We start from the raw sequence: 25,083 nt of genomic DNA on the forward strand, positions 1-25,083 counted from the left end.
ATAAGTCTTAGCGGTACGGACGGAGCCTTGCTTCCGAGAGCAAAAAAAAGCTATTAAATTACTACGCAAAGGAGATACGCCTCACGTTTGGGAAATTTTTTATTAAATTTATGTAAAATTAGTAGCACAGCAAAAGACCAATGACTTAGTAAAGCTCAACAGGACCGTTTAAAAGGGCAAGCAGTATATATATCCCGGAAGGCGCGGAGATACATGTAGAGTAGCAACGTTTAGCAGGGGGATTTCTTTGTCGTCATCATCAACCTACTCGTCTTACAACTTATTACATCACATTTATTTATATAGCGCCAGCAGATCCTGTAGCGCTGTTACAAGCAGTGAAAAAAGTTAACATCACACACAATAACAATAACTGGTACAGAAGGAGAAGAGGGCCCTGGTCTTGTGAGCTTACAATCTAGCCGGTGGTTGATGGGGAAGTGTAACAGTAGGAGAGGACAGCTTGGATAGGGATGAGCTGATCGGGTCCGGGTGTTCTGTTGAAGTTGCTGATCGTTCAGATGGCTTCAATAGGATGATGGCTGAGAGTGTTAGGAAGAAATGTCGTACGGGGCTTTCAGGGAGGTTTTGAAAGTCCCGTACGAGGGAGAAAGTCTGACGGAACGGGGAAGGGAATTCCACAGGAGGCAAAATCCTGAATACAAAGAGATAATAACAGTAGAAGAGAGACGCAGGTCATGAAAGGAGAGGACGGTTAGGGGGGGTGCAGGGTTTTTAAGAGCTCTGTAGGCCAGGGTGAGAAGTTGAACTTGATTTTGGAGGGTAAGGAGTGATTGGCACAGTGGAGCAACAGAAGAAGAACTTCCATTTTTGCTTTTTTTCCAGGTTGATGCTGTGGCCAGGGTTTGCTTTATCTATAATGCAGCTGGAAACCCAACTAACAATGAGCGCAGATGTCAGCCACAAGGTCCTTCGGAACGAAACCGTTCTTGATTTAATGAATGACTTGTTCTCAAGGGTCCCTACGGAGCGATTCACTGATGCCTGCGAGAAGGAGCTGCTGGGACAGGTCGTGTTAACCAGGTACCTTTAACGTCACAATGTATGGAAGGGACGAGCTGTTATCAGCCTGGCCTCCGGAATTCTGGGTGGAAGGCATTCATCAGTCTCAAGTATTTCTTGCCCACTCAAGTTGGGTTCTAAGAATTTGCAGGCTTTAAAAATGGTGTTTCTTTCTAGGTATAATAATAAAACCTACAGAGTTGATGACGTTGACTGGTCCATAAAGCCAACAGACACCTTTCAGAAGAAGGATGGTTCAGAGATTTCATATGTCGATTATTATAAAGAGGTATTGATTATTGCTTAATAAGGGTATTTTAATAGAGAAACACAATTAGGTTTCATTAGACACAGGAGGATGAAGTGATTGCGCATGTGTGTATCAAGAGACATAAAATCATTAGCATGGGGACATGCACATCATCAACAATGCCATCTCCATCTCCACCAGTTAATCGGTGTGGGCATCAATGAAAGGGACAACCAATGTCTTTATAAGGTGTTCGTACTAGAAAAGGACATTATAATTGAGGGAAAATTATTTTAAAAATTCTGCTTGTTTTTTATGTTAATATTGGCTGTGGCTGCTCAATCAAAGAGGCGATAATTTGTAAACCTTTTCTCATACCCCTTCTTCTTGTATCATGTAGACCAGTAGGTCTTGTTGTCATTGCTGCCTCTTGCTGAAATAACAGAGAAATCATAGAGATTCACTTCATGGTGAAGAGGTATAATTCTGCTCTGTTAACGGCTGTAAGGAAACCAGGGGGTCTAGCGGGACGTCCCTGGCCGCCGCTACCGCCTCCCACCTAACAAAAGCCAGCTACAAATGGGTAGCCGCTCTGGTTCTAGGAGGAAAGATGCTCCTCTGGGGAAAAAATGGTCTCCCAAAGAACTTACGTGGAAGAAGAGACCTGTGATGAGCCCAGTAACCCATTATACGTCCATAATACTTCACCTAGACACCCTACACACCGGGAGTGGTAGCAGAGCAGGCGTCTCTTATTTCAGTTTATTTATTTTGCAGTTTAGACCATAAAAATGTACGCTGTGCGCGAAATCTAGGATTTACGAATTATGACACGTGACATTAAAATAAACTGGCTCTGCCTTCGCTAAAGTGTGATCAGAGAATTGATTTTTATTACAAAAACGCTAAAACTGAACAGTAAAAAAAAATAGTAGTTCGTCAGTCTGAACCATTTTCACTAATGAAGCGTAGTAAGTGATGTTAGGAATGCGAAAAATAAAACCAAAACAAATGTTTTTGTCGTAAAAAAAAAATAATGATTACATTTTTCAGGTTCTTGGTACTGGGGGACTCTTTCGGGGGGCCACCGGACAGCTTATCTCCTTGTATTTTCTCTCTTAGTTTGATCTGGTAATCTTTCAACCATGCGCTACCCACTTCATCTGTGATCATACCAGTCCGGGGTGAGGTATCGGTGTCTGGGGAGCTCGTAGATTCTACCGCCTGCGGCATGTTTATGGTGCAATAAATATGAGAAATTGGATGTTGGAAGAAAAAAAAAAAAGCTGCTTACTTCTTAACCCCTTAAGGACTAGGGCTACTTTACGCTATAAGCCCAAAGCATTTGCTATGCCTTTCATCAGCAGTTATTTCTTTTCTCATTTAGTGAACCCATACATTTTGCTGATGTTTCTTTTGATGATCTGTTTACCTCCGTAAATTTCTTGGTGCTTTTGCCCAATATAGTTAAATTCTAAAAAAATAAACAACCACGAAGAGGCCTTAAATTAAACCGAGCCACCATGTCGCACTTCTTAATTTAGCTTGTCCCTAAACTCCTTTTAAGAATGCTTTTTTCTGCTACAGCAATACAACCTGACCCTGACGGATTTACATCAGCCCATGCTGGTGAGCTCCCTGAAGGTGAAGAAGGCCGAGTCCTCCAGCACCCCTCGAGCTGTCCACTTGCTTCCAGAAGTCTGCTATCTAACAGGTAGTCTCTCCTTTTTAACAGTCTCCCGATCTGCGCTATAAAATCTACACCTAATGGGGTTTCACAGAAAGAAACATATACCAGAATTTATTGTATTTACCACTGTCAATGCTCTGTGAACAATTTGTATACTTCCTGGCCAACGACCTAATGTAGAGTTATGTAGAATGATCTCTATTAATACTTCTTCTGAAAACCCATGCGCGCCCTTGAAACCCTTCCCTATGTTTTTAATCTCTTCTTGGCCTCTCCTTCCTAATGCACGTAAATTAATGAATTACATTTTTTTTAAAACCCTCAATCCCTCTTTAGCTCCTTTCATTCCTCACTTCATCCAGTGTGCTTTTTAGTCAGTCGATGTTCTTATTTACAGTCGTTCTGTATAAAATGACATAACTATCTATCTGAAGTAACCAACTTTAATTGTGATGGATCCCTGGGTTAACCTCTGTATATAGTTCCAGACTGGGCATTAGCATATGGAAATTACCAGAAAGGCGATCCATTCATACACTCTCTCTCATTCTCTGTTAAAGAGTGGTATCCTGCGCAGTTGCAGTCTGGCATGCCATCCACTGTGTATTTATTCCCAGACCTGTTCAGTGAGTTTTGGGGGCGCTTCTTCTGTTCGTGTACCAGTCTTAACCGGCGTGCCCTGTTGGATTAAGTTTCCAAGAAATGGCGGCCGCAGAGTACCCAGGGGTTCAACCCTGCATGTTTGTTTCATATGGTTAGTGTAGAGAATTTCCACTTTGACAAAGAGAGCCTATGGAATTTGTTAATATTTTTATGTTTTTGATAAGATATGTGAAGCGCACGAAAACGGTTAGCAGAGAAGGTAGGCAAACATTGAGAGAGTGCATGAGTGAGAGAGCATGAATGAGAGTGTGAGAGAGAGCATGAGTGCAGTAAACGAAAACAAACCTTGTTTCCGAATGGAACAAGCCCTCAAAAATGGGATGAAAAATTTGGCCGAATCGTTTGTAGTCTAATTATATATATTTATTTGTATATATATATATATACGGTATTTATTTGTATATATATACACAGTATGTCTATGGGTTTTTTTTAAATGGGATACAGGTTTAAGAAGAGGATAAATATAATTGTTCCTTTTTAGTTTTCTTTACCCATCCATTCCTGTATTGTTGTACTAAAATAATGTATCCTCCATTTCTTGATAAGCACTCTCTTTCCCGGACGCAGCTCAGTAAAAATTAGTCATATACTATTTATATACCTGGATAAAGAGCACGGGCCACAAGAGCTTGCAGTTTAGAAGGAATGTGCTGGCACCAGCCTTTATTGTAGCCTCCATTATAAACACTGAAACTGCGCATTCTTTATTTAAAGTCTTCATACTTGATAACAATGCGGCTGTCGGCACGAAGAAGCTGCCGCTTGGCTTCCGTAATGATATGTTGGGGAGTAATGCTATTATAGCCTTTGCTGAGTACGGCTTTTACGGAGCAGCCTCAAATTAACAATTTTCCCTCTACGGGGGGCGCTAATGACGGTGGGAAAGAGAACGCGCATCCTTCCGAAACTATATACTGAATGAAAGCAGCCTAATTTCAGTTGAAGGGGCTGTTCCACCTAGGTGTTTTTTCCCCAGCTTTCCTAAATAATTATCATGTGCTACTTTTATATACATGTTAAATAAACATATTCCTGTTCTGAAATAATGTACCATTGTTCTGTAATTTGGGGGTCTCTTAATTTCTTCCCTCTGCGCTGCTCTGCTCTGACTGCCTGCCAATTTCTGCCATCACAAAAGGGGCACCTGCTTGAAGGCCTTCTAGTTTAAAGGGGACTAGGAGTTGTTGTTCTTGATCCTGTAAAATATATCAGCTTCTACAAAAGACTCAAATCCATCACTCTACCCCCAGCTCTTGCAGGGATAGATGCCCACTAGCTGTGGATAATGAGAGTTATAGTCTTGCTCCAGCCCTGACGTGCACCTTGCTTGGTATTTTATACAAATTGCTTTTTTAGTATTTCATGTGACCCTTGTATGCGTCAAGTCCCCTTCCTGTAACCCCCCAAAACCTTGTGTGTTGCCCAGGTCAGTGTGCACGCACATTGCTGACGCAACGCTCCCCGAGCCAGAGTTTCTCCATCGAGACTCAGAGAAGTCACCCGGAGTCTCCAGACCAAACCCAGACAGTTCCCAAATAACCCTTTCACGATGTGGAATTATCGTCCCAGCTACCTTTAACGTTTTATATCTTTTCCGTCAGATTTTTCTATCTTTGTTACACTGATCTTACAATATGGATTAATGGGATCCGCCATCCGCTCAGGAATGAAAGCTCCCTGTGTTATTTTAGTTAAAGACAGAGCAAATCTTTGGCTTATTAACAACTCCTCAACTAGACTAGTGGTTTAGTTTCACGTCAGCGGCCATGATCTCTGTTCTAGCTTCCTTCTGGTGGCTAAAATTGGAGGAAAAATGAAAAAGAGAAGCAGAACTCAACCTGGATTTTTGGTCCTGTGCTGGGTTTCTCTTTGACTTTCATTACCTGCTTTTCCTAAAATGCAAACCAACTCACCGCGTAATCGTCCCTACTTCTTGTAGCGTCATTTTATACCAAATCCATGTATATTATTGGGTTTCTGCCCCTTTAATCCTTGGAGCGCCAGCCATATATGAGAAGCTGCTCATCGGTCACTTGGCTCCAAATGGACCTCCAAACCAAATTTTTTGCATCACGGCTTCAACGATGGATGATGTTCTTCAAGGACGAGAGAGGATCTACGCAAAGATAAAAAAACACCATAACTCTAGATTTGTTTTTAACTGATGATGTAATCGGTCTTATTTCTTAAGCCACCGTACATCACCAGGAGGGGTGAACCTGGATATTTGAACTTAAAGCCAAGAAATCAGTTTTACGCGATAGTCTGGTTGACCATGTCCATCAAATCCCGATGCCCAAGAGAAATACGTCATTAATGTAATGTAAAATGTTTCTTTTTTTGGGATCTGGAATAATAAGGTCTAAATAAATTAGCCCTACAAGATAGCATTATATAGGATTTTCCAGACAATTAAATAGAGCTGTCTATTAGAGGGGACTCGCCAGCCACCATATACCTTTTAATATTTAAATGGCAGCTGATTGGCCCCTTTACATTTTTGTGGTTTCCCCCTTTCAAACGTACGGAGGGATTCTGGACCCCCCCCCATATTCGGACCTCCATGCAAGTTATATTCTTACCTCCAGGTGCTGGCTGGCATGAGAAGCACTTCAATGAATTTCAAAGGGAGAGTGATTTGCTTGCCACTGATTGGCTGCTTCAAGCAGCCAATCAATGGCAAGAATCACCAGACCACAGAGGAGCAGGGTAGCCGCAGGGCTGCAGCTTCTACTTCAGGTAAGTGCTTGTATTCTCTAGCGGGGCTTTAATGAGTATTTACCGTCCCTTTAACTTCTTTTAATGAACACGATTTAAATAATCATAGAAATGTGGTTACATTACAGAATTTGCTTAGATTTTTTTAGTTGTTTAGTTAATTTTTTTGAAAGCAGGTGACCTCTTGTGCATTCTCTAAACATATGGCTGCCGTTCCATGCTGCATCTGTTGACTGGAGAAAGACTTATTAGCCAAGCAACCCTTTAGCCCTTTTCCGGCTTAAACCTTCTGAAATTGAAAAAATAGTATAATTAAATCGCATTAATTATCTTTGAAATGATACATCTCCCTGTTTATTTCTCAAATCATCCTTAAGACAACCCGGTTTAATTAAAGGGACAGTCACACCTCCTACACAGTATATATATATATATATATATATGTATATATATATATATTCCGCTATCAACACATAAATGTAAAACAGATAGAAAACCGAGTATGATGAGAGGGCATGCGAGTTAATACATGTATGTGCAGCAGGAAAATAGGTTATGTCCTTTTTTTACTAAATACATATCAACAAAATTTTAAAAAATTCTCTAAAAGTTGATCAAAATGTGATATTGATTGTAGTTTTGTCAGACCCTTTGAATGTATGGACTGTAAGAAGTGCTGTGTAAATTGTTGGCTCTGTATAAATAAAAGATAATAATATTAATATAAAAAAAAAATTATTAAAAAAAATACTAATAATAATGAGGAGTTAAATATAAAATATCCATGGCACCTAAAGGATGTTTCCAGCATTTCCACTAAATGCACTAATTAGAATGACATATATCTATAGTTTGCCAAATAGTGTAATTGGTTTTCTGAAATCGGCAACTTAACTATAAGAGATAGAAGAGTTAATGGGGAGGAATGATTCCGTGGTATTTACATTAGGTGGCTTTTATATATATATTTATTTATATATTTATTTGTATAGGCTTTTTTAATCTGTAAACCCGGGTTTATTCGGTATCTAGAAGTTAAACGCGGGATTTGGGAGCTCTTAGACGTCTTTCCGATGACACGCGGCAAACACCTTGAACAAGCGGGAAATAGAGATAAGACAAAGGTTAGAAGAACAAGACAAACAATTACCAGGACATTGCCGTCCGTTTATAAGCAGACATATCACCCGAATTACCTCTGCCGTGCTTTAAACACCGGAGTGAAGCTGCTCGTTTTCCTGATTTTATTATTATTTCCTTTTATTTTTTTAAATGCCAATAAATTACTCAGCGCTGTACAGTTTAAATGGAGCAGTTAACACGCATAACAAATATACATTAATACATACAGACACATCGGGAGATGAGAGCCCGGCCCGCGAGCCGCCATCTAGCCTTACAGTAACCAAAAGTTCCTGGCAGGAATGGGGGGCTTATGAGGGCCTGGCGCATGAGCTTACAATCTAAAGGAGTAGTAGGGGTAACAAAAAGAGGGAGTAGTAGCTCTTGTAGCTGTAATTGGGGGTAAGTGGCTTCAGGATGCAGAAGTGGCTGTAGAAATAAAACGCGCTTGGCTAGTGCTTGGCTTCAGATGGTGGCCGGCAAAGGGCTTGCGATGCTTCTCGCTCTTTACTCATACCTCGGGTTTTACTCGAGGGCCGCTCTTGTGTCTCTTAATCCTAATTTCATTTCTGGATCCGTCCTCTCCTCTCTTTGGCGAGCGACTGATTTTGATCTGAGCCCTAAACTCACTGATCCTTTTAATGTTCGCCCAACTTGGTAGTTTTATGAGCGTGAAACTTGCCTGGGTTGGCCATTTATACAATGAAGTCAGTGAGCTGAAATGTTTAATCTCACCTGCGCATGCGCCTGGGTAAACCCGCGTCTAAAAGACACACCAGCAGAGCAAATACAGAGCCCTGGCACAGGCCTTTTACCTTTAAAGCACAGAATTTCCCCCAAAAAAGTGGTAGAAACATACATTTTCACAGCAGATAAGAACCATTCTGCCTGTTTTTTTCTCCTATAAAAACCTAAAACCTTCTCTCTTTGGTCCTTGGTCTTTTCTTATATTCAGAATAGCCATATTCCCTCACTGAATCAACCTCTACCATTTCTGCTGGGAGGCCGTTCCACTTATCTACCCGACTTCCCAGGACAAAATCATTCTGCTTCCGTCCTCCAAATACTAAATCATTTTTGGACCGGCACCCAGACCTCGGGAAGAGCTGCGCAGGATGACTGCAGCTGAACAGCCTCCCTTTAAAGCGCATCTTATGAAAGGAATATCGTTCGATTGCTTTAAAGAGCAGACGATGTTTGACGCGCCGCACCGCCCAAAGAAGCGGCTATCATTAAATATTTATCCGGAGCTCATAAATAGATACGGCATACATTATGCCAGCCGTTCGCCCACTCGGCATGTATTCTAACGTAACCGTCTATAGCAGGGATTATTAACCCTGTGGGCGCAATGCAGTTTTGAAGGCATATCATTTATATACTCCGCCATTCAAAAGTTTGGGGTCGCTTAGAAATGTTTTTGAAAGAAATGGATCAGAAATCCGGCGCAAAGGTGGTCGAGGGGAGTGAGACAATAGGAGAGGACGGCTTGGATGGGGATGAGTTGATCTGGGTCCGATGATGTGTTGAAGCTGTTGATTGTTCAGATGGCTTGATTACGATGATGGCTGGGAGTAATGGGAAGGAATGTTGTACGCTTCCCTGGACAGGTGGGTTTTCAGAGAGGTTTTGAAAGTTGCGTAAGAGGCAGAAAGTCTGATGGAACGCTTTCTGCGGTGGTACTTGGTATGTTGTTTCCCTCCTGTTTAACTCTTAGCTGCCCACTTATGAGGAGTCCACTTGGGAAGAGGCCACAGCAGCTACATTTCCAAGCGCATGAGTTCAAACATCATTTAGACCGGGAGACTAACATAAGAAACTTAACCTGCTTGAAGCAGCCAATCAGTGGCAGGGAAGTGATCACATTGAAACCAATGGGAATGCTTTCCACGCATGCACACTAGGATTCGAACAGACATACTCCGAGCCGGAGATGTGTTCGGCCGAATGCACCTCCGGCAGGAGCGGGGAAAGAGGCAAGTGCATGGAGGAAAACACAAGAATTTAAAGCGACCATGCAGTCATCATATGTATTAAAGCGCATTTAGTGGCCGGAGTGGCCCTTTAAGAAGGAAGAGAAGCGAGGGGACAGGAAAGGATTAGAGAAGTGAGTGCAGACTGATAAGAAAGGGAGGCGCGCTTGCGGTTATTCATTAAACCGCAGGCAACCTTCTCGTTTTCTTCCGAATGACACTTGCCGTCAGCCTTAGCGCAATATCTGCTGAGATTTATTACAGCGCGGTATAATTATGTGTGCCGGGCCTGTAGCTTTACTTACAAGCCAGAGATAAATTATCACGCTAAATCTTCAGATATTTTACTGCCTCTCTGAAGCTCTCCAAAGTAAAGACACGGAATTGATTGGAGTTTTGGAAACATAACATTCTGATAAAAAGAGAAAGGAAAAAAGATATTTTTAAGGTCCCCCCTTAATTCATAATGTACCTTACTTATAGAAATGCCCCTCTGCCCCCATAGATATGCTTTATGCCCCCTAGAAATGCCACTCTGCCCCCTGATATACCACTCTGCTCCCTAGAACTGTCCCCCCCCCCCCGACTTACCAATGCACCCCTAGTCTCCCCGGGGCTTCTATGGTGGAGCACCGGAAGGTTATGTCACGCCGGTGCTCTGTTATAGAAGCCTCGGCGGAAGTGCCGGAGAGGGGGATCCAGGTCCCCTGCAGCGCTGCGGGGGATCTGGATCATAACCCTGCTGCTTACCCGCAGCAGGGATAAATTAGGTATATATATATATATTTATTTACGGTATATATATATATATATTTACAATATAGATATATATTTATTTACGGTATAGATATATTTATTTACGGTAGAGATATTTTTTTACGGTATAGATATATATATATATTTACGGTATATACTGTATATGGGCGAAAGGTTAGCCCGGACCTTGTTGATATATTCAGACCTTAGAGACCTGTAGGAGCTGAGAGTGATGAGAGTTAAGAGTGGGGATAGGCTGTTAAGCTTCTAGGTTTGTAATGAAAGTCTCGCAGATATTTCACGTTTCTAGACGTTGTGAATATGTCGGCGTTTTTTATGCTTCATCTTGTTGCATATGTTGTGTAGTCTCCCCTAATTAGGATGCTGACACGTGTCGTCCTTTAGGAAGAAGACATCACGTCTTCGTGTTCTTCGTACGGCTCGGGAATGTGTCTTCTAATCTCATTACTTTTCTTCCTCGATATTAGGGCTGACAAGTCGCGCGCTTTCAGACTTCCGCGTGATGAAGGATCTGTCTATGGAAACTCAATTAGATCCGCAGCGCAGGCAGGAGAGGTTGCTGAAGCTGACAAAGAACATTGAGAGGTAATTCATTTAATGGGCTGGAAGCCTCTTCCCATCGCAGAAATCATCATCCACCAAGTCCCCTCTCAGATAAAGCGCTGGCAGCGTGGCCTGCCGAGGCACCGGCACGGATGTCTCCTCCTCGACTATCGAAGGAAGAACGCCGTGGACGTGTGAATTGAACGTGTTTAAGTCCTCTGTTCACATACTTTGATTTTGTCTCAAGGAGATAAATACATTGTGTGCCGGTAATTGGTGAAAGACGTCGTACAGAGTTAACAGGAGGACTGGCCGTAGGGCACATCTGCCGAACGGCAGATAAGAACCATTCAGCCCGTCTTTTTCCTGATGTAGAGACTCAGACCTTAATCAGTCGTCGGTCTCGTCTTAGATTCACTATCCCATGCGTGTTTAAAATCCCTCACTGTATCAGCCTCTACCACCTCTGCTGGGAGGCTGTTCTATTAATCTACCACCCTCTCAGTAAAGTAAAACTTCATTACATTACATCTGAGCCTCTAGTTTTAGATTATAACATCTCCTCCTGCACTTTATTAGATGTTTAAATGTTTCCATCACATCCTCCCTCTCTCTTCTATCCTCCTTGATTTGTCTTAATTTTATGATGTTATAAATCTTTTAAGCAAAAGAGCTGGAAATAATAGATTAACCCTTTGCGTGGCCATGGATTGTGCGGCTCTTGAAGGGTTACCAAGCACTGCCTTGTTCTTCTAGTGTAGATTTGCGAATGACCTGGTTTGGGAGCGAATGAATGTACAATGACAGGCATTATTAGCATTAATTGTAAATGATACGAGAGGAAGAAAGCTATTGCTGTCATAAAATCGCTGGATATTCTGCTTCATTTCTCTGCCCTGATACGCGGCTTCGCTTTGATCTGGAAATTAAAGGGGATGATGCTAAGTTTTAGTAAAAGGAATATATTTCTCCAGCCTGAAACTTTTTGGATTGTTGGCGATGAGGAAGACCCGCTGGGAAGCTGGATCCTGAGGTCAGGTCCGGTTTTAGAGTCTCAATGAGGTCAGGGCAGGCAGAGTAGCCGTGTACTGCGCTTCGCTGTTAATCTAGCCAGAGTGAATTGGCTTCCACAGGAAGGCCATCCCTAAAGAGTCTAAATATAATAAGTATTCGATTCTGTACACGGGTCGCTTTCGTTATGCCCTCTAGATCTTTCTGGTTTGATATACATTGTGTATTCCGCTGTCATATTGTATTCTTTGAAGGCCTGTGAACCAGCCGCAGGATATTGACATCATAGAAGGGCATCTGAACCATTGTTCTAGAGTCCTGGGATGTCTACGGTCCTCTAGAATGAGAATAGAAGACTCCTGTTTTGAGTGAAGTGTTAATGAGTCCTGCACCCTTAAAAGGAACAGTCATGACATTTTTTGTTGTCCCATGAAGCCTCTGGAGTTTTTCTGTCCCCAGTATCCTTGTGTACCTTTAGGAATGTTAACCCCTTTGATGACGCTGGCACCTCAGCCTGTGTAATAGGTGGGCATAGGTGAATGAACGCGCCCTAATCTTCTGGGCGATAAGATAGCCTCTAGATAATTGACCATCATTTGACACCAGGTTCTGAGATTCCTATAAAAATGGCACGACTGTTCCTTTAATAGTGTTTAAAGATTGTAACTTTGATACACTCTGATATTTGTTTCAATCTCTAACGCTTGCACCTGAATTGATGCTTCCCGCAGTAATCAGACAGCTTATTCCGAGTTGGAGAAATGGGGATTGTGTCTCGATAAGCAGATCTCGCTCACCGGCCGTATGCTGCCGCCGGAGAGGATCATTATGAGGGATAATATAGTAAGTGTTATCGCTGGTCATTATTTAATGAATGAAGTGAAAAGAACTGAATCGCAACACCCAGAATCCTCAGCCGCCCAGGAATGGTCATTTCTTACAGACGCTAATTTAATAAAGCCCGTGATGCGCCCTCCGCTGTCTGATATAACGGGATATAATTCACTGGCGGGTCCCGTTATTCCCGTCAGTACAACTCACCCAGACCCATTTAGCCTCTGATTTCTTCACAAGGGGGTCCATTCACTAAAAGCTGTGTTTCAGGCTGGCCCTGTATAATGTATAGTTAAATCAGTGGCAGCTCTTCAAAGTCTCGTCACACATTGAGTTATGCATTATACATCATTGTGAATAGTGAAGAGCGTTACAACCGCCACCCTCTGGCTAGTTCTGGTCGTGTGATTGATGCCCATAAGAGAAGAAGGCACAGCTATCTGTGTTAATAGAAATTAACTATTAAACTTCTGCGGCATTCTCTACCCCACTGGAAACACTGCTTTGTGGTTTAATCATCTCCAGTGTTTGCAGTAAAGTTAGTTAAATAGTTACTGAGCTTTAGAAATATGTTTAAACTGATCCGTATGACGGCAGAAAACTGTAAATAAAGTGATTTTAACCCAGAAGGCGGAAAAATCCTCCATGATTCAGAATAATCCCTGGATCAAGGGTTAAATTGGATGGACCTAGAGAGACCACATCAGCCATGTTTTCCAGGACACATATAATTTTTACATATTGCTGACCAGCACAGATAAACTGGCGCCCTGCAGTATGGAGGATGTATAGACTCATGGAAGGGAACCAATTAGACAGTTATACATTCCCCATACTGCAGGGCAACATTTTATCTGGACTGGTCAGCAACATGTAAAAATTATATGTGCCCTGGAAACCATGGCCGATGTGGTCACCCTCCTAATGTCATTAGATGGACCTCATTTGCCATTTGTCTCCTTTATCCGGTTTATTTTCAGCACCTGCTGCCACCATTGGTAGTGAATTCCAGAGCTTTACCGCCCTTACCGTAAACAATGTCCTAAACTCTTTAAGCCGGAGCCATGGCTTCTCTGTCTGTGGAAAGAAAATTCCCCCCCGCGAGGACCTCCCACGGACCTTACATTTACTTGTAAATCGTGATGATGTCATACTCGTCAGCACCTTATAAATGAATCCAATGAATCATAGCCTTTATTACCTTCACAGCTCTTCTTTACGTTGCCGTTCATTCTTATGAATTGATGCCCAAATTAAGCCTGTCCCGGATTAGTTATAACGAATGCTTTAGAGGTATAATCAGATTCGCGATCTGGCATCAATACCCTTTTTAATGCATGCTGGTAATTTGGAGCTAACCCTCAAATCCCCTAATGTGAGCCCTTAATGCATATAGTGCCTAACAGCACAAGCCAACTTCCCCCACTGTATTAGCATCTACCACTTCTCCAGGGAGGCTGTTCCGCTTATCTACCCCCCCAAGCATTAAAGTAAAAACACTACCGTTGGTGATCAGAGCTGCTGGAAATGGCTATTTTATTTCCTTTATGTACCAAATATTATTATTCTCAGTTTCAGCCTGCGTCTCCTTCGGATTGGTCCCGAGATCTGCGTGACTCGAAGATGATTAGCGTTCACGCCTTGCAGAACTGGCTAGTGCTCTGCAGCCATCGCAACTCCGAGGTGGCCGAGAAGTTACTCTTCAGCCTAAAGAAAGTGGGCTCTGGGATGGGATTTGACATTGATTACCCCAGAATGTAAGGGCAAGAGATTTTTATCTTTTTTTTTTACTAATTTACTAATTATTATTTTACTAATAATGTTTTGTTGATTTCCTTTTTTTGGGGTGAAAACATTTATTTTTGTATTTCCGCGTTATTGGTTATAAGTTATGGTATGATCCAATCGACTTCTCAAAGCTCAAACCAATGGAGACGATGCCTGGCCGTGGGGTCTAACGTGACCCCCACGTGCATCCGGGAAAAGCGGCCCCGTTGATTTTAATGGGAGCTCTTTGCTGCCACTGGCTGCTTCAGCCTATCATTGGTGAGAATTGTTGGATCGTGGAGGAGGAGGGGAGCTGCAGCTCTGTTGCTGCATCTTCCCCCAATGGTAAGTGCTTTATTATTAATATTTCTCATTTAGAAATGTAATTTTTTTTTTTTAATAAAGAAAAAAAGCAATTAACAGCATCTTTACCAACATGAAGAGTGACCTTCCTAGACTCGAGGACCCTCTTAAGTTCAAGATAGAGGGCTTCACTAAATAATTCAAGGGCTTCAGCCCAATTACTCCCAAGCAGTCCTGCAGAGAAGATGTAGATAGGCTCAGAAGCTTGCAATCTAGTATGCTTCAGTTGGTGTCATCTTTACAGGATTGGCTTTTTTCTTTACAGCGCTATTTTTTTTTATAGCTGTTACATCATCATTTCCACATGACCTGTCGAAGTGGAGTTTATATTATAATTTATACGAAATACTTAATTTTTAAGCGGACCTTTAGTCATTAAGTGTGCTTTTGGGTTGAAAGTCATTACCGTATTTGCTCGATTATAAGACAAGGTTTTTTTCAGAGCAAATGCTCTGAAAAATACCCCTCGTCTTATAATCGGGGTCGTCTTATAATCAGACCTCAAATAGGTCTGACTATGAGACTAAGATCCAGATCCCCCGCACCGCTGCCGGTAACTCTGATCTCTGACAGTCAGGGAAGGTCTGCGCGATGGACGCAGACAACCCCCGCTGCTAGCCACACCTCCTTCCTGCTGCAGCGTTAGTGCGTGGGATCTACACGCTGCCCCGGCTACATGACAGGGGAGTCAGAACCACCGTTAGGTTGTGGGGGGGGGGAGGGAGGGGGAGTGTTAAATGGGGGCATAAGGCATTTCTGGAGGCAGAGTGCTCTATGAAATGCCTTTTAACCCCCTTAATGCCACTCTGCCTCCAGAAATGCCTTTTTAACCCTCTATACCCCACTCAGCCTCCTGAAATGCCTTAAACCTCCCTATATGCCACTCTTCCCCATAATATGCCTTTTAACCCTCTAAATGCCAGAGTGGCATATAGGGGTATAAGGCATTTCTAGAGGCAGAGTGGCACATAGGTGGTCAAAAGGCATATCATGGGGCACAGTGGCATATAGGGTTAAAAGGCATATCATGGGGCACAGTGGCATATAGGGTTAAAAGGCATATCATGGGGCACAGTGGCATTTAGAGGGTTAAAAGGCATATCATGGGGCACAGTGGCATATAGGGGGTATAAGGCATTTCTGGGGCAGATGTGCATAACTGGGGGGCAGGTTGGAAAATAGAAGGAAATAAAACCAAAATATTTTTCTCAATCATAGCTTTTATTAAAAAAAAATAGTTTACATGAATTAACATTTACTGGTAAAACTTTTTTCCTATAGGGTCGTCTTATATTCAGGCTTTTTCTTTTTTTCCTAAATTAATATTCAGATTTGGGGGGTCGTCTTATAATCAGGGTCATCTTATAATCGAGCAAATACGGTACTTTTGCTTTAAGAGCTGCTCTTTTTTTGGGTGGAAAGAGTGGACAACCTTACCCATATTTTTCGGGGTAATAAACTTTGGGTGACTTGCCCTGTCCACTGGAAATCCCCGACAGTGCTTTTCGGTGTTAACCCATGCATGGCCGTTTACCCAGTAGGGAGCATGTGGTGCCCGGTGAGAGTGGGGAGCGCTGCGGTTAATTCTAAAATAGAATGAAGTCATAGCAGGTTGACTGTCCCTTTAATTATTAATTTATTTATATAGCACCATCATATTCTGCAGCGCTGTACAATGAGTAAACAAGCAAAGGGTAAGGCGGCCGTGCACACAAGAGCTTACATTCTAGACTTCACTGCTGTTCTGAGATTTCCGGATCTTGAAATTCCCTTTCTCTTCGGCGTCACGTTGAGTATTTTTTTGCGTTGTTTCTTTTATTGTATTTTTTGAGTCGTTTCTTTGATTATCGGGACGTACCCATCCATATATTTTGAATGTTTAGCATGCGCCGGCCCCCGTAGCGATGGAAACAATCTAACAGCTTCTCCCGCATTGTTACTTTCACAAAGAAAGCCTTTGATTCACAGAAAGCAGACGCCCCGTAACTCGGAAAATGTGAAGCGCAGTCTCCTTGCTGCCGGCGCGGCATTCGTGTTATGAAACTTCTCGTGTAAACGGATGAAATGACACAAAACAGGCCTTTTCTTTTTAAAGCGGCACGAAGTCGCTGTACGTCGGGTGTCGCTAATGTTGGGGGTTAAGCCTGAACTAGAGTTACTTTTAGTGGCTTGAGAAGTTACTCCTGGTGCACATTTTGGCATTGGAAGAGTTAATATATTGAGGGGGTTATCAATGCATAGAACCAAATGTAGAAAACCCTTTTTGGCTACCTATATTTACCTCCTATAATCCATTTAGTATTATTACTATTATTAGTATTATTATTACTAGTATTACTATTATTAGTATTATTACTATTAGTATTTGTATTAGTATTATTACTATTATTAGGATTATTACTATTAGTATTATTAGGATTATTACTATTATTAGTATTAATAATAATAATAATTATTAGTATTAATACTATTATTAGGATTATTATTATTATCATCATTATTATAAACCTGGATTTGCTAGTTATATTTTCCCATAGCATAATGTCTTCTCTAATCCATTTAATAAATATTATTAATGCTCATTATTATTATTAATATAAAAAAAGAGCCTGTGTTGGGATAGAGTTTTTACAGTATTTGTAACAAAATATTTGAACATACCTGCAGAGTAGCTTTGGGCAGTTTGGGCACACAGATTCCCTCTAATTTTCTGCACCTGAGCCCCTGGCGAAGAACGGGAAGCCATTAACCTACTTTCCCTGGATAAACGTGAAAACAAGAGAAATTACAATGTATCCATCCTAGGAAAATACTTTGTATATAAGTAAATACATTTAATACCACTTTTGCTGGGAGGCTATTCCACTTATCTACCACTCCCAGTAAAGTAAAGCAATGATGTCCCAGCCCGGACAGTTCTTTACACGTAGAATCCCCCAAAACTTCAGCGAGAACCATCTATAAGGTTTCAGAGCAGTCGTGTTTGAAGTCGGGAGGTCAGAGGGATCCATAACATGTTTCTCACCCCCCCAAAGCTGATAGTTATAGTAATGAGTATTAATATTAGGTGTTACTGTATGTGGAAGAATTTCGCTTCACTCGCACCCTTTCTTGTAGAATTCAAGTGGACGACAACCCCGTCTCGTTCCTTCGAGCCCTGCAGCAACATGTATCGCCAGAGCTTCAGCTGGTATGTCAAATGTTCTAGATCAATCCGCATCTACATGCCTCTGCGTACGCCACGTGCCCCCACGTGCCGTCTCCATTAGGGCTACTAAACTGACACTTTATTTTATTACTGGTAAGAAAACGATTACACAAACTTTACTTATATTTGTCACAAATAAATTGTCACCGTGTCCGATAACAGTGTGGCCTTTTATCTCCACCCCACTGTGTCTTTATTCTAAGTCACACACACCGTTCCATGGGTTTATTGGATGTATATCGTACACCAGGGCCGTCCAGCTGCTGTAGGACGACATCTCCCATCCTCCTCAGCCAGCCCCTTAGCTGAAAGAGCATTATGGGAGATGTAGTCCTGCAGCAGCTGGAGGGCCGCAGGTTGGATGCCCCTGTACTCAGTTCTGTAACATGTGAAGGGTTCCAGGGTTACACATCAATGTTGGGCGTCCTGCTCCGCTGATTCATTCTTTTGGCAAAGCGTCCCACGGGTGGGGGCAGAATCTGAGCCAACGCAGAAAGCCAATGCCAGCATCACCGCTTCCGCTACCCCTCTACCCGCATTCTTCACGCTTAGAGGAAATCTTTCCGTCCGGACTTTTCCAGCACAAGCTTTATGAGTATTGTGCATTTACTGCGTCATGCGGATGGCGTTTCACAATTCACATTAGCAGAAATGAGATCGGGCGTGCAGAATTTAACTGCAGATCAGACCCATTCGGACCGTTTTGTCTGCCTGTTTTCCCTGCCGTAAAGACTCAAACCTTAATCAGTCCTTAGAGTCAGGAGCCAATTAAATTCCCTTACTGTATTGACCTCTACCACTTCTGCTAGGAGGCTGTTCCACTTGTCAACCACCCTCTCAGTAAAGTAATACTTCCCTACATTACATCTAAGCCTCTGACCCTCTACCACGGCCATTACTCTCTCACTGAATGCGCTGTGGATTTAATAAATGCTATGTATCAAGTGAGTCTCTTACTATTTCAGTATGCGTTGTGTCCTCTATCAACACAATGACGCAGGTGTCCCCTTATCCCTTACGCCCATCAGTTTCTAATATATGCACTAGCACACACTAACACAGTTACACATACACACTCACTCAAAACACACTCACCGTACGTCATCGCCGAATGAGACTTACACATACACACTCACTGTAACTCACAATCCCACACAAACACACTCACCGTCTGTCATCACCGAATGAGACTTACACATACACACTCACTGTAACTCACAATCCCACACAAACACACTCACCGTCTGTCATCACCGAATGAGACTTACACATACACACTCACTGTAACTCACTCACAACCCCACACAAACACACTCACCGTCTGTCATCACCGAATGAGACTTACACATACACACTCACTGTAACTCACTCACAACCCCACACAAACACGCTCACCGTCTGTCATCACCGAATGAGACTTACACATACACACTCACTGTAACTCACTCACAACCCCACACAAACACACTCACCGTACGTCATCACCGAATGAGACTTACACATACACACTCACTGTAACTCACTCACAACCCCACACAAACACACTCACCGTACGTCATCACCGAATGAGACTTACACATACACACTCACTGTAACTCACTCACAATCCCACACAAACACACTCACCGTCTGTCATCACCGAATGAGACTTACACATACACACTCACTGTAACTCACTCACAATCCCACACAAACACACTCACCGTCTGTCATCACCGAATGAGACTTACACATACACACTCACTGTAACTCACTCACAACCCCACACAAACACACTCACCGTACGTCATCGCCGAATGAGACTTACACATACACACTCACTGTAACTCACTCACAACCCCACGCTAACACACACACCGTACGTCATCACCGAATGAGACTTACACATACACACTCACTGTAACTCACAATCCCACACAAACACACTCACCGTCTGTCATCACCGAATGAGACTTACACATACACACTCACTGTAACTCACTCACAATCCCACACAAACACACTCACCGTCTGTCATCACCGAATGAGACTTACACATACACACTCACTGTAACTCACTCACAACCCCACACAAACACACTCACCGTACGTCATCACCGAATGAGACTTACACATACACACTCACTGTAACTCACTCACAACCCCACGCTAACACACACACCGTACGTCATCACCGAATGAGACTTACACATACACACTCACTGTAACTCACAATCCCACACAAACACACTCACCGTCTGTCATCACCGAATGAGACTTACACATACACACTCACTGTAACTCACTCACAATCCCACACAAACACACTCACCGTCTGTCATCACCGAATGAGACTTACACATACACACTCACTGTAACTCACTCACAACCCCACACAAACACACTCACCGTACGTCATCGCCGAATGAGACTTACACATACACACTCACTCACACCCTCACACTGTCATTAAAACACCCTCTGTCATCCCAACTCACTCCCTCACACCTCCGCAACCTTGACTTTTCCTAGCCGTGTTATTACAGTGGGGTCATGTAATATCTCTTTGTGTGACCCCACTGTGCTCCCGCCTTGCGAATGGGTCGGTACAGCATAGACGAGCCCTGTTTGAAGAAGTGTGGACCGGCCTGGCACCCTTTTTGGTGACAAGCCATTGGACGGGGAAAGGTAAAAATGTGAGGATGACAATTCCCCTTTAAGCCATCGAACCCCCGTGTATAACTCAGTGAGAAAACCATCCTGTATTCGGTCTTCATCTAAGAGCGCATAAAATATTCCAGTCTGAAGCAGCTTCAAGCGTCAGCTTCCACACTGTTTGTCCCGGAGGATCTAGCAGGGTTCCTGTGATATTCAGTGCTGGAAAGTACAGAGCTGTGAAAAAAGGTATTTGCCCCCTTCCCGGTTTCTTCTATTTTTGCACACGTGTCACACGTAAATGTTTCAGATCATCCAACTCATTTTAATATTAGACAAGGATAACCCGAGTAAGCAAAATGATGCTTTCATGTATAGAAGGCAAAAGGCTATGCAACGCTACCTGGCCCTATATGAAAAAGTAATTGCCCCCTTAGCTACTAAATCAACCAGCTTACCATAATAATAATAATTGGGATCAGATTCACTAGAAACACCCAAGCCTGATTAGTGGGAAACCTGGCTTGCAAAGTGAAGTCGGAGAAAAGGTCTCAGATAGTAGCGCATGATGCCGAGATCTAAAGAAATTCAAGAACAGATGAGAAGTAAAGTCATTGGCATCTATCGGTCAGGATAGGGTTACAAAGCCATTTCTAAGGACTGTGAGAGGCATTATCTACAAATGGAGAAAATATGGAACATCGATGAACCTTCCCAGGAGTGTCCGACCCACCAAAGTTCTTCCAAGAACACATTGACGACTCATCCAGGAGGTCACAAGAGAACCCAGACTAACACGTAAAGAACTGCCGGCCTCACTTGCCTCAGTTAAGGTCCGTGTTCACGGTTTCGCAATAAGAAAGATACTGCGCAAAAATGGCATCCATGGGAGAGTTACAAGGCGAAAACCACTGCTGACCAGACAGAACACAAAGACTCGTCTCGCATTTGTAAAAATCATCTTAATGACCCCCAAGACTTTTGGGGTAATATTCGGTGGAGTGATGAGTCAAAAGTGGAATGTGTTGGAAGGCATGGATCCCATAACATATTATTCCACAATAAGAACATCACACCAACAGCCAAACATGGTGGTCGTGTGATGTTCTGGGGCTGCTTTGCTGCTTCAGGATCTGGGCGACTTTCCATAATTGATGGACTTCTGCTCTGTACCAGAAACTCCTGAAGGAGAATATCCGGCCATCAGTTTGGGATCTAAAGCTCAACCACAGTTGGGTTATGCAGCAGGACAACGATCTGAAGCCCACAAGCACGTCCACCTCTGAATAACTCAAACAAAATAAAGGTTTTGGAGGCCGAGTCTTGACTTGAATCCAATTGAGATGCTGTGGGATGACCTTTGAAAGGCAATTCATGCTCCAAAAACCCTCCAATGTGGCTAAATTAAAACAATTCTGCCAAGAAGAGCGGCCAAAATTCCTCCCCAGCGATGTAAAAGACTCATTGGCAGTTATAACAAACATGTGATTGGAGTTGTTGCCGCCAAGGGTGCCTCAACCAGTTATGAGGTTTAGGGGGCAATTATTTTTGGGTTATATAAGGTTTGATTAACTCTTCGCTTTCAATAAATGAAATGATCTTAAAAGCTGCATTTTGTGTTTATTCGGGTTGTCCTTGTCTTATAGTAAAATAAGTTGGATTATCTGAAACATATAAATGTGACAAATAAGTAGAAGTAGAAGAAATCGGGAAGGGGGCAAATACAATAATTTAATTGTCTGTTTTTAAGTAGTAGTAGGCAGTATGTAGACAAACGCAATCTAGAACAGCTCCAGATAGATATGCGATTCCAACCCCGGGCCTCCTCTTCGGCTGCGTGAAGAACTGCGGAAACAGAATCGCTGATGGTGGCCTAGATTTCAATATTAAGGAAGTATTTGCCGCCCTTGGGCCAGCCACTTCTTTTTTTTGCTGTCTCAGCTGTTCTGTACTTCTTGGCCAAATAATGAGTTATTCGTAACAAGTTAATATATAATAGGAAGCCTGAAATTCGGGTTTAGGTTGTATATCATTTATAATGGTTGCATTTGTATGAACGTTATTGGAGTCTTCAGCCCAACATGATACCCTTTATTGGGCCATCATCACCAGAAAGTGATCCAGAGCTACGCAAGCCTTCAGAACATCAGAGGTCTCTTCTTCAGATGGAATGAATCTTGTTGCCACCATTACATTTCATCTGAAGAATGAGACCCAACAAAGATCAAGAAAACATGCGCTCTATACCTTACTTCATTTATTTTAGAAGCGTCCATGAATGTGCCTTCTCCCCAACACCCAACCCAACATTGATAAAGGGCTTTAGTGACACGAGTGTTCCTTGAACGACGGTACGGACTGCGTGTTTTCTTGGTGTTTATTATATGTCGGTGGACTGAGGAACATCAGCTCAGTTATCAGTTAATAGTTTTTTATCCTGTAGATCCGAAGACAGGAAGAACTGATGTTGTCCCTGGCCAAAAAAAACTCTTATCAGCGTTTTATTCCGAATGTTTTTTCTGCGTAGGTGCTTTGCATCCTGCCCTCCAATCAGAAAGATAACTACGACTCCATCAAGAAGTTCCTGAGTCTGGAGAAGCCGATTCCCAGCCAGTGTGTGCAGATGCGCACGCTCAACAGACAGCAGATGCTCATGAGCGTGGCCACCAAGATCGCCATGCAGATTATCAGTAAGACCGGAGGGGAGCTGTGGGCGGTGGAGATTCCCGTGAGTTCCCAAGTTTTTCCAAAGACACTTCAATTCTAAAACTGGTCTGATCTCTGATTGGTCGGTTATGCGGGGCACGCGAGACAACGTCATCGTCTCATCTTTTGGAATGATGGTTGGGGGGGTTGTTTTCAGCCACTCTTTTCCCTGTGGATGTACCTATCAGCCAACAACATTATGTACATTACAGCAAAAGAATCATATGCAGTCTGCGGGGATACATGAGCCATGAACCTCTCACTTTCTTAATTGAAGTCCAAGATATGTTTACATACAAACAGGCACGTCATGCGTGTACATGCCGTGTATGAAGATATTTTCAAATCACATGCCCTTACCAAGATAGCCTGAAAAATAGTCTGTAAAGTATGGCCACCCCCAAAAAAATGAAGAAGAACATTTTAATGGATTTTTGCCACTTTACTTATACTTGTGCTGTTCCTTCAGGGAGGGGTAACCTAATGGGGAGGAATAATCATGCAGATCCTAAGCTAAGATGGCTACTCTCATAGTATACACGTGGTCTGCTTCTAATGCATACACGTCGCTTATTTAAATTATTGGGCGTCATTACGTGGCTTAACTCAGTGTACTTAGATGTGAAATGTACCATTTGGGAGATTTGATAGAATTGCGTTAATCTGGATGCAAAAAAAGAGCAGTTTTGATGCAATTTATGTCGTTTACAGCTTAACTCTCTCATGGTGGTCGGCATAGACGTCAACAGGGATGCGTTGAATAAATCTCATTCCGCCGTGGGCTTCGTGGCCAGCACAAACTCAAGACTCACCAGGTGGTACCGGGACCTGAGGTTTGGGGGGCTTTATGGCAGACTAGAGGGTCCGGATCTGCCATGACGGTCTATGTTTCTATGTTCCGCAGCTGGGTTTGAAGCCTTTGATACTTTGTTTATTCGTGTAGGACCCCCCCACCCCCTGTGCTCCTGCTTTAAATAGGTTTTTATGATCTTCATTTTTTTCCTGCGCATCTTGAAGCGAGATAGAATAACTGCAGAATGTCCCCCCCCCCTCGGGTTTTATGGACATTTTTGTTTTTTATTATTATTGCTATTTAACGGCGCAGAACATTACACGGCGAGAGAACGCGGCGTCTGAAATCATCGCCCCTCTGCTCGTTTCTTTCAGGTGGTTTTCGAGGTGCATCATTCAGAAGACATCAGATTTCGCCGATTGCCTAAAAGTGTGCATGAAAGGTAATTATTTCCAGCGCGGCCCCTGGGGCTCCGAGACGGGGGCCAAAGCGCTGGCGAGTTTATTCATCATCCTTTAGAACGCCAGACTCCGAGAGGCAGCGAGAAATAATGCCTAAAAATGAATCTGCGTGATGTTCTCTTTCTCCGGTGACCGGCGCCGCTTCAGAGGAACCATTAATAGAAAACGGAGCTATTAGCTGAACGTTCGAATGCCACGAGGCTTTAGGAAGTGATGGGTTCCCAGTGATGGTCCACGTTGTCATCAAAGCCTAGTCCTTCTGATGTAAAGGGGCACTTCGGCTGTTATATGCGCTTTAACCCACAGATCTCTGTGTGGTCCCCCCTTCCAAATGCATGGAGGGCTTCTACAACCCCCCCATATGCATTTGCCTCTTTCCCCACACCCTAGGACAGGGGCGTCCAACCTGCGGCCCTCCAGCTGCTGCAGGACTACATCTCCCATAATGCTCTTTCAGCTAAGGGGCTGGCTGAGGAGGATGGGAGATGCCCTAGGAGATGTGTTCAGCCAGATTCCGGCTGCCGGCAAGTACCCTCTGCCTGCC

General features: G+C 43.0%; 1 protein-coding gene across 1 annotated transcript in view; it reads left to right on the forward strand.

The window, feature by feature from the left end:
• The window catches only part of LOC149288798 (piwi-like protein 4), a 50,136-nt gene that overhangs the window by 19,416 nt on the left and 5,637 nt on the right, over positions 1-25,083 (forward strand). Inside the window, exons 7-16 of the mRNA XM_089491154.1 lie at positions 847-1,044; positions 1,201-1,312; positions 2,861-2,987; positions 10,687-10,804; positions 12,505-12,616; positions 14,180-14,364; positions 17,855-17,927; positions 23,107-23,307; positions 23,997-24,100; positions 24,453-24,520. Coding sequence (XP_089347280.1) covers positions 847-1,044; positions 1,201-1,312; positions 2,861-2,987; positions 10,687-10,804; positions 12,505-12,616; positions 14,180-14,364; positions 17,855-17,927; positions 23,107-23,307; positions 23,997-24,100; positions 24,453-24,520 — 1,298 coding nt within the window. The remainder of the gene's footprint in view (positions 1-846; positions 1,045-1,200; positions 1,313-2,860; positions 2,988-10,686; positions 10,805-12,504; positions 12,617-14,179; positions 14,365-17,854; positions 17,928-23,106; positions 23,308-23,996; positions 24,101-24,452; positions 24,521-25,083) is intronic.

Source organism: Sceloporus occidentalis, unplaced genomic scaffold (genome assembly GCF_023333645.1).
Source record: "Sceloporus occidentalis isolate IW3139 unplaced genomic scaffold, rSceOcc1.0.p SCAF_49, whole genome shotgun sequence".
NCBI lineage: Eukaryota > Metazoa > Chordata > Lepidosauria > Squamata > Phrynosomatidae > Sceloporus > Sceloporus occidentalis.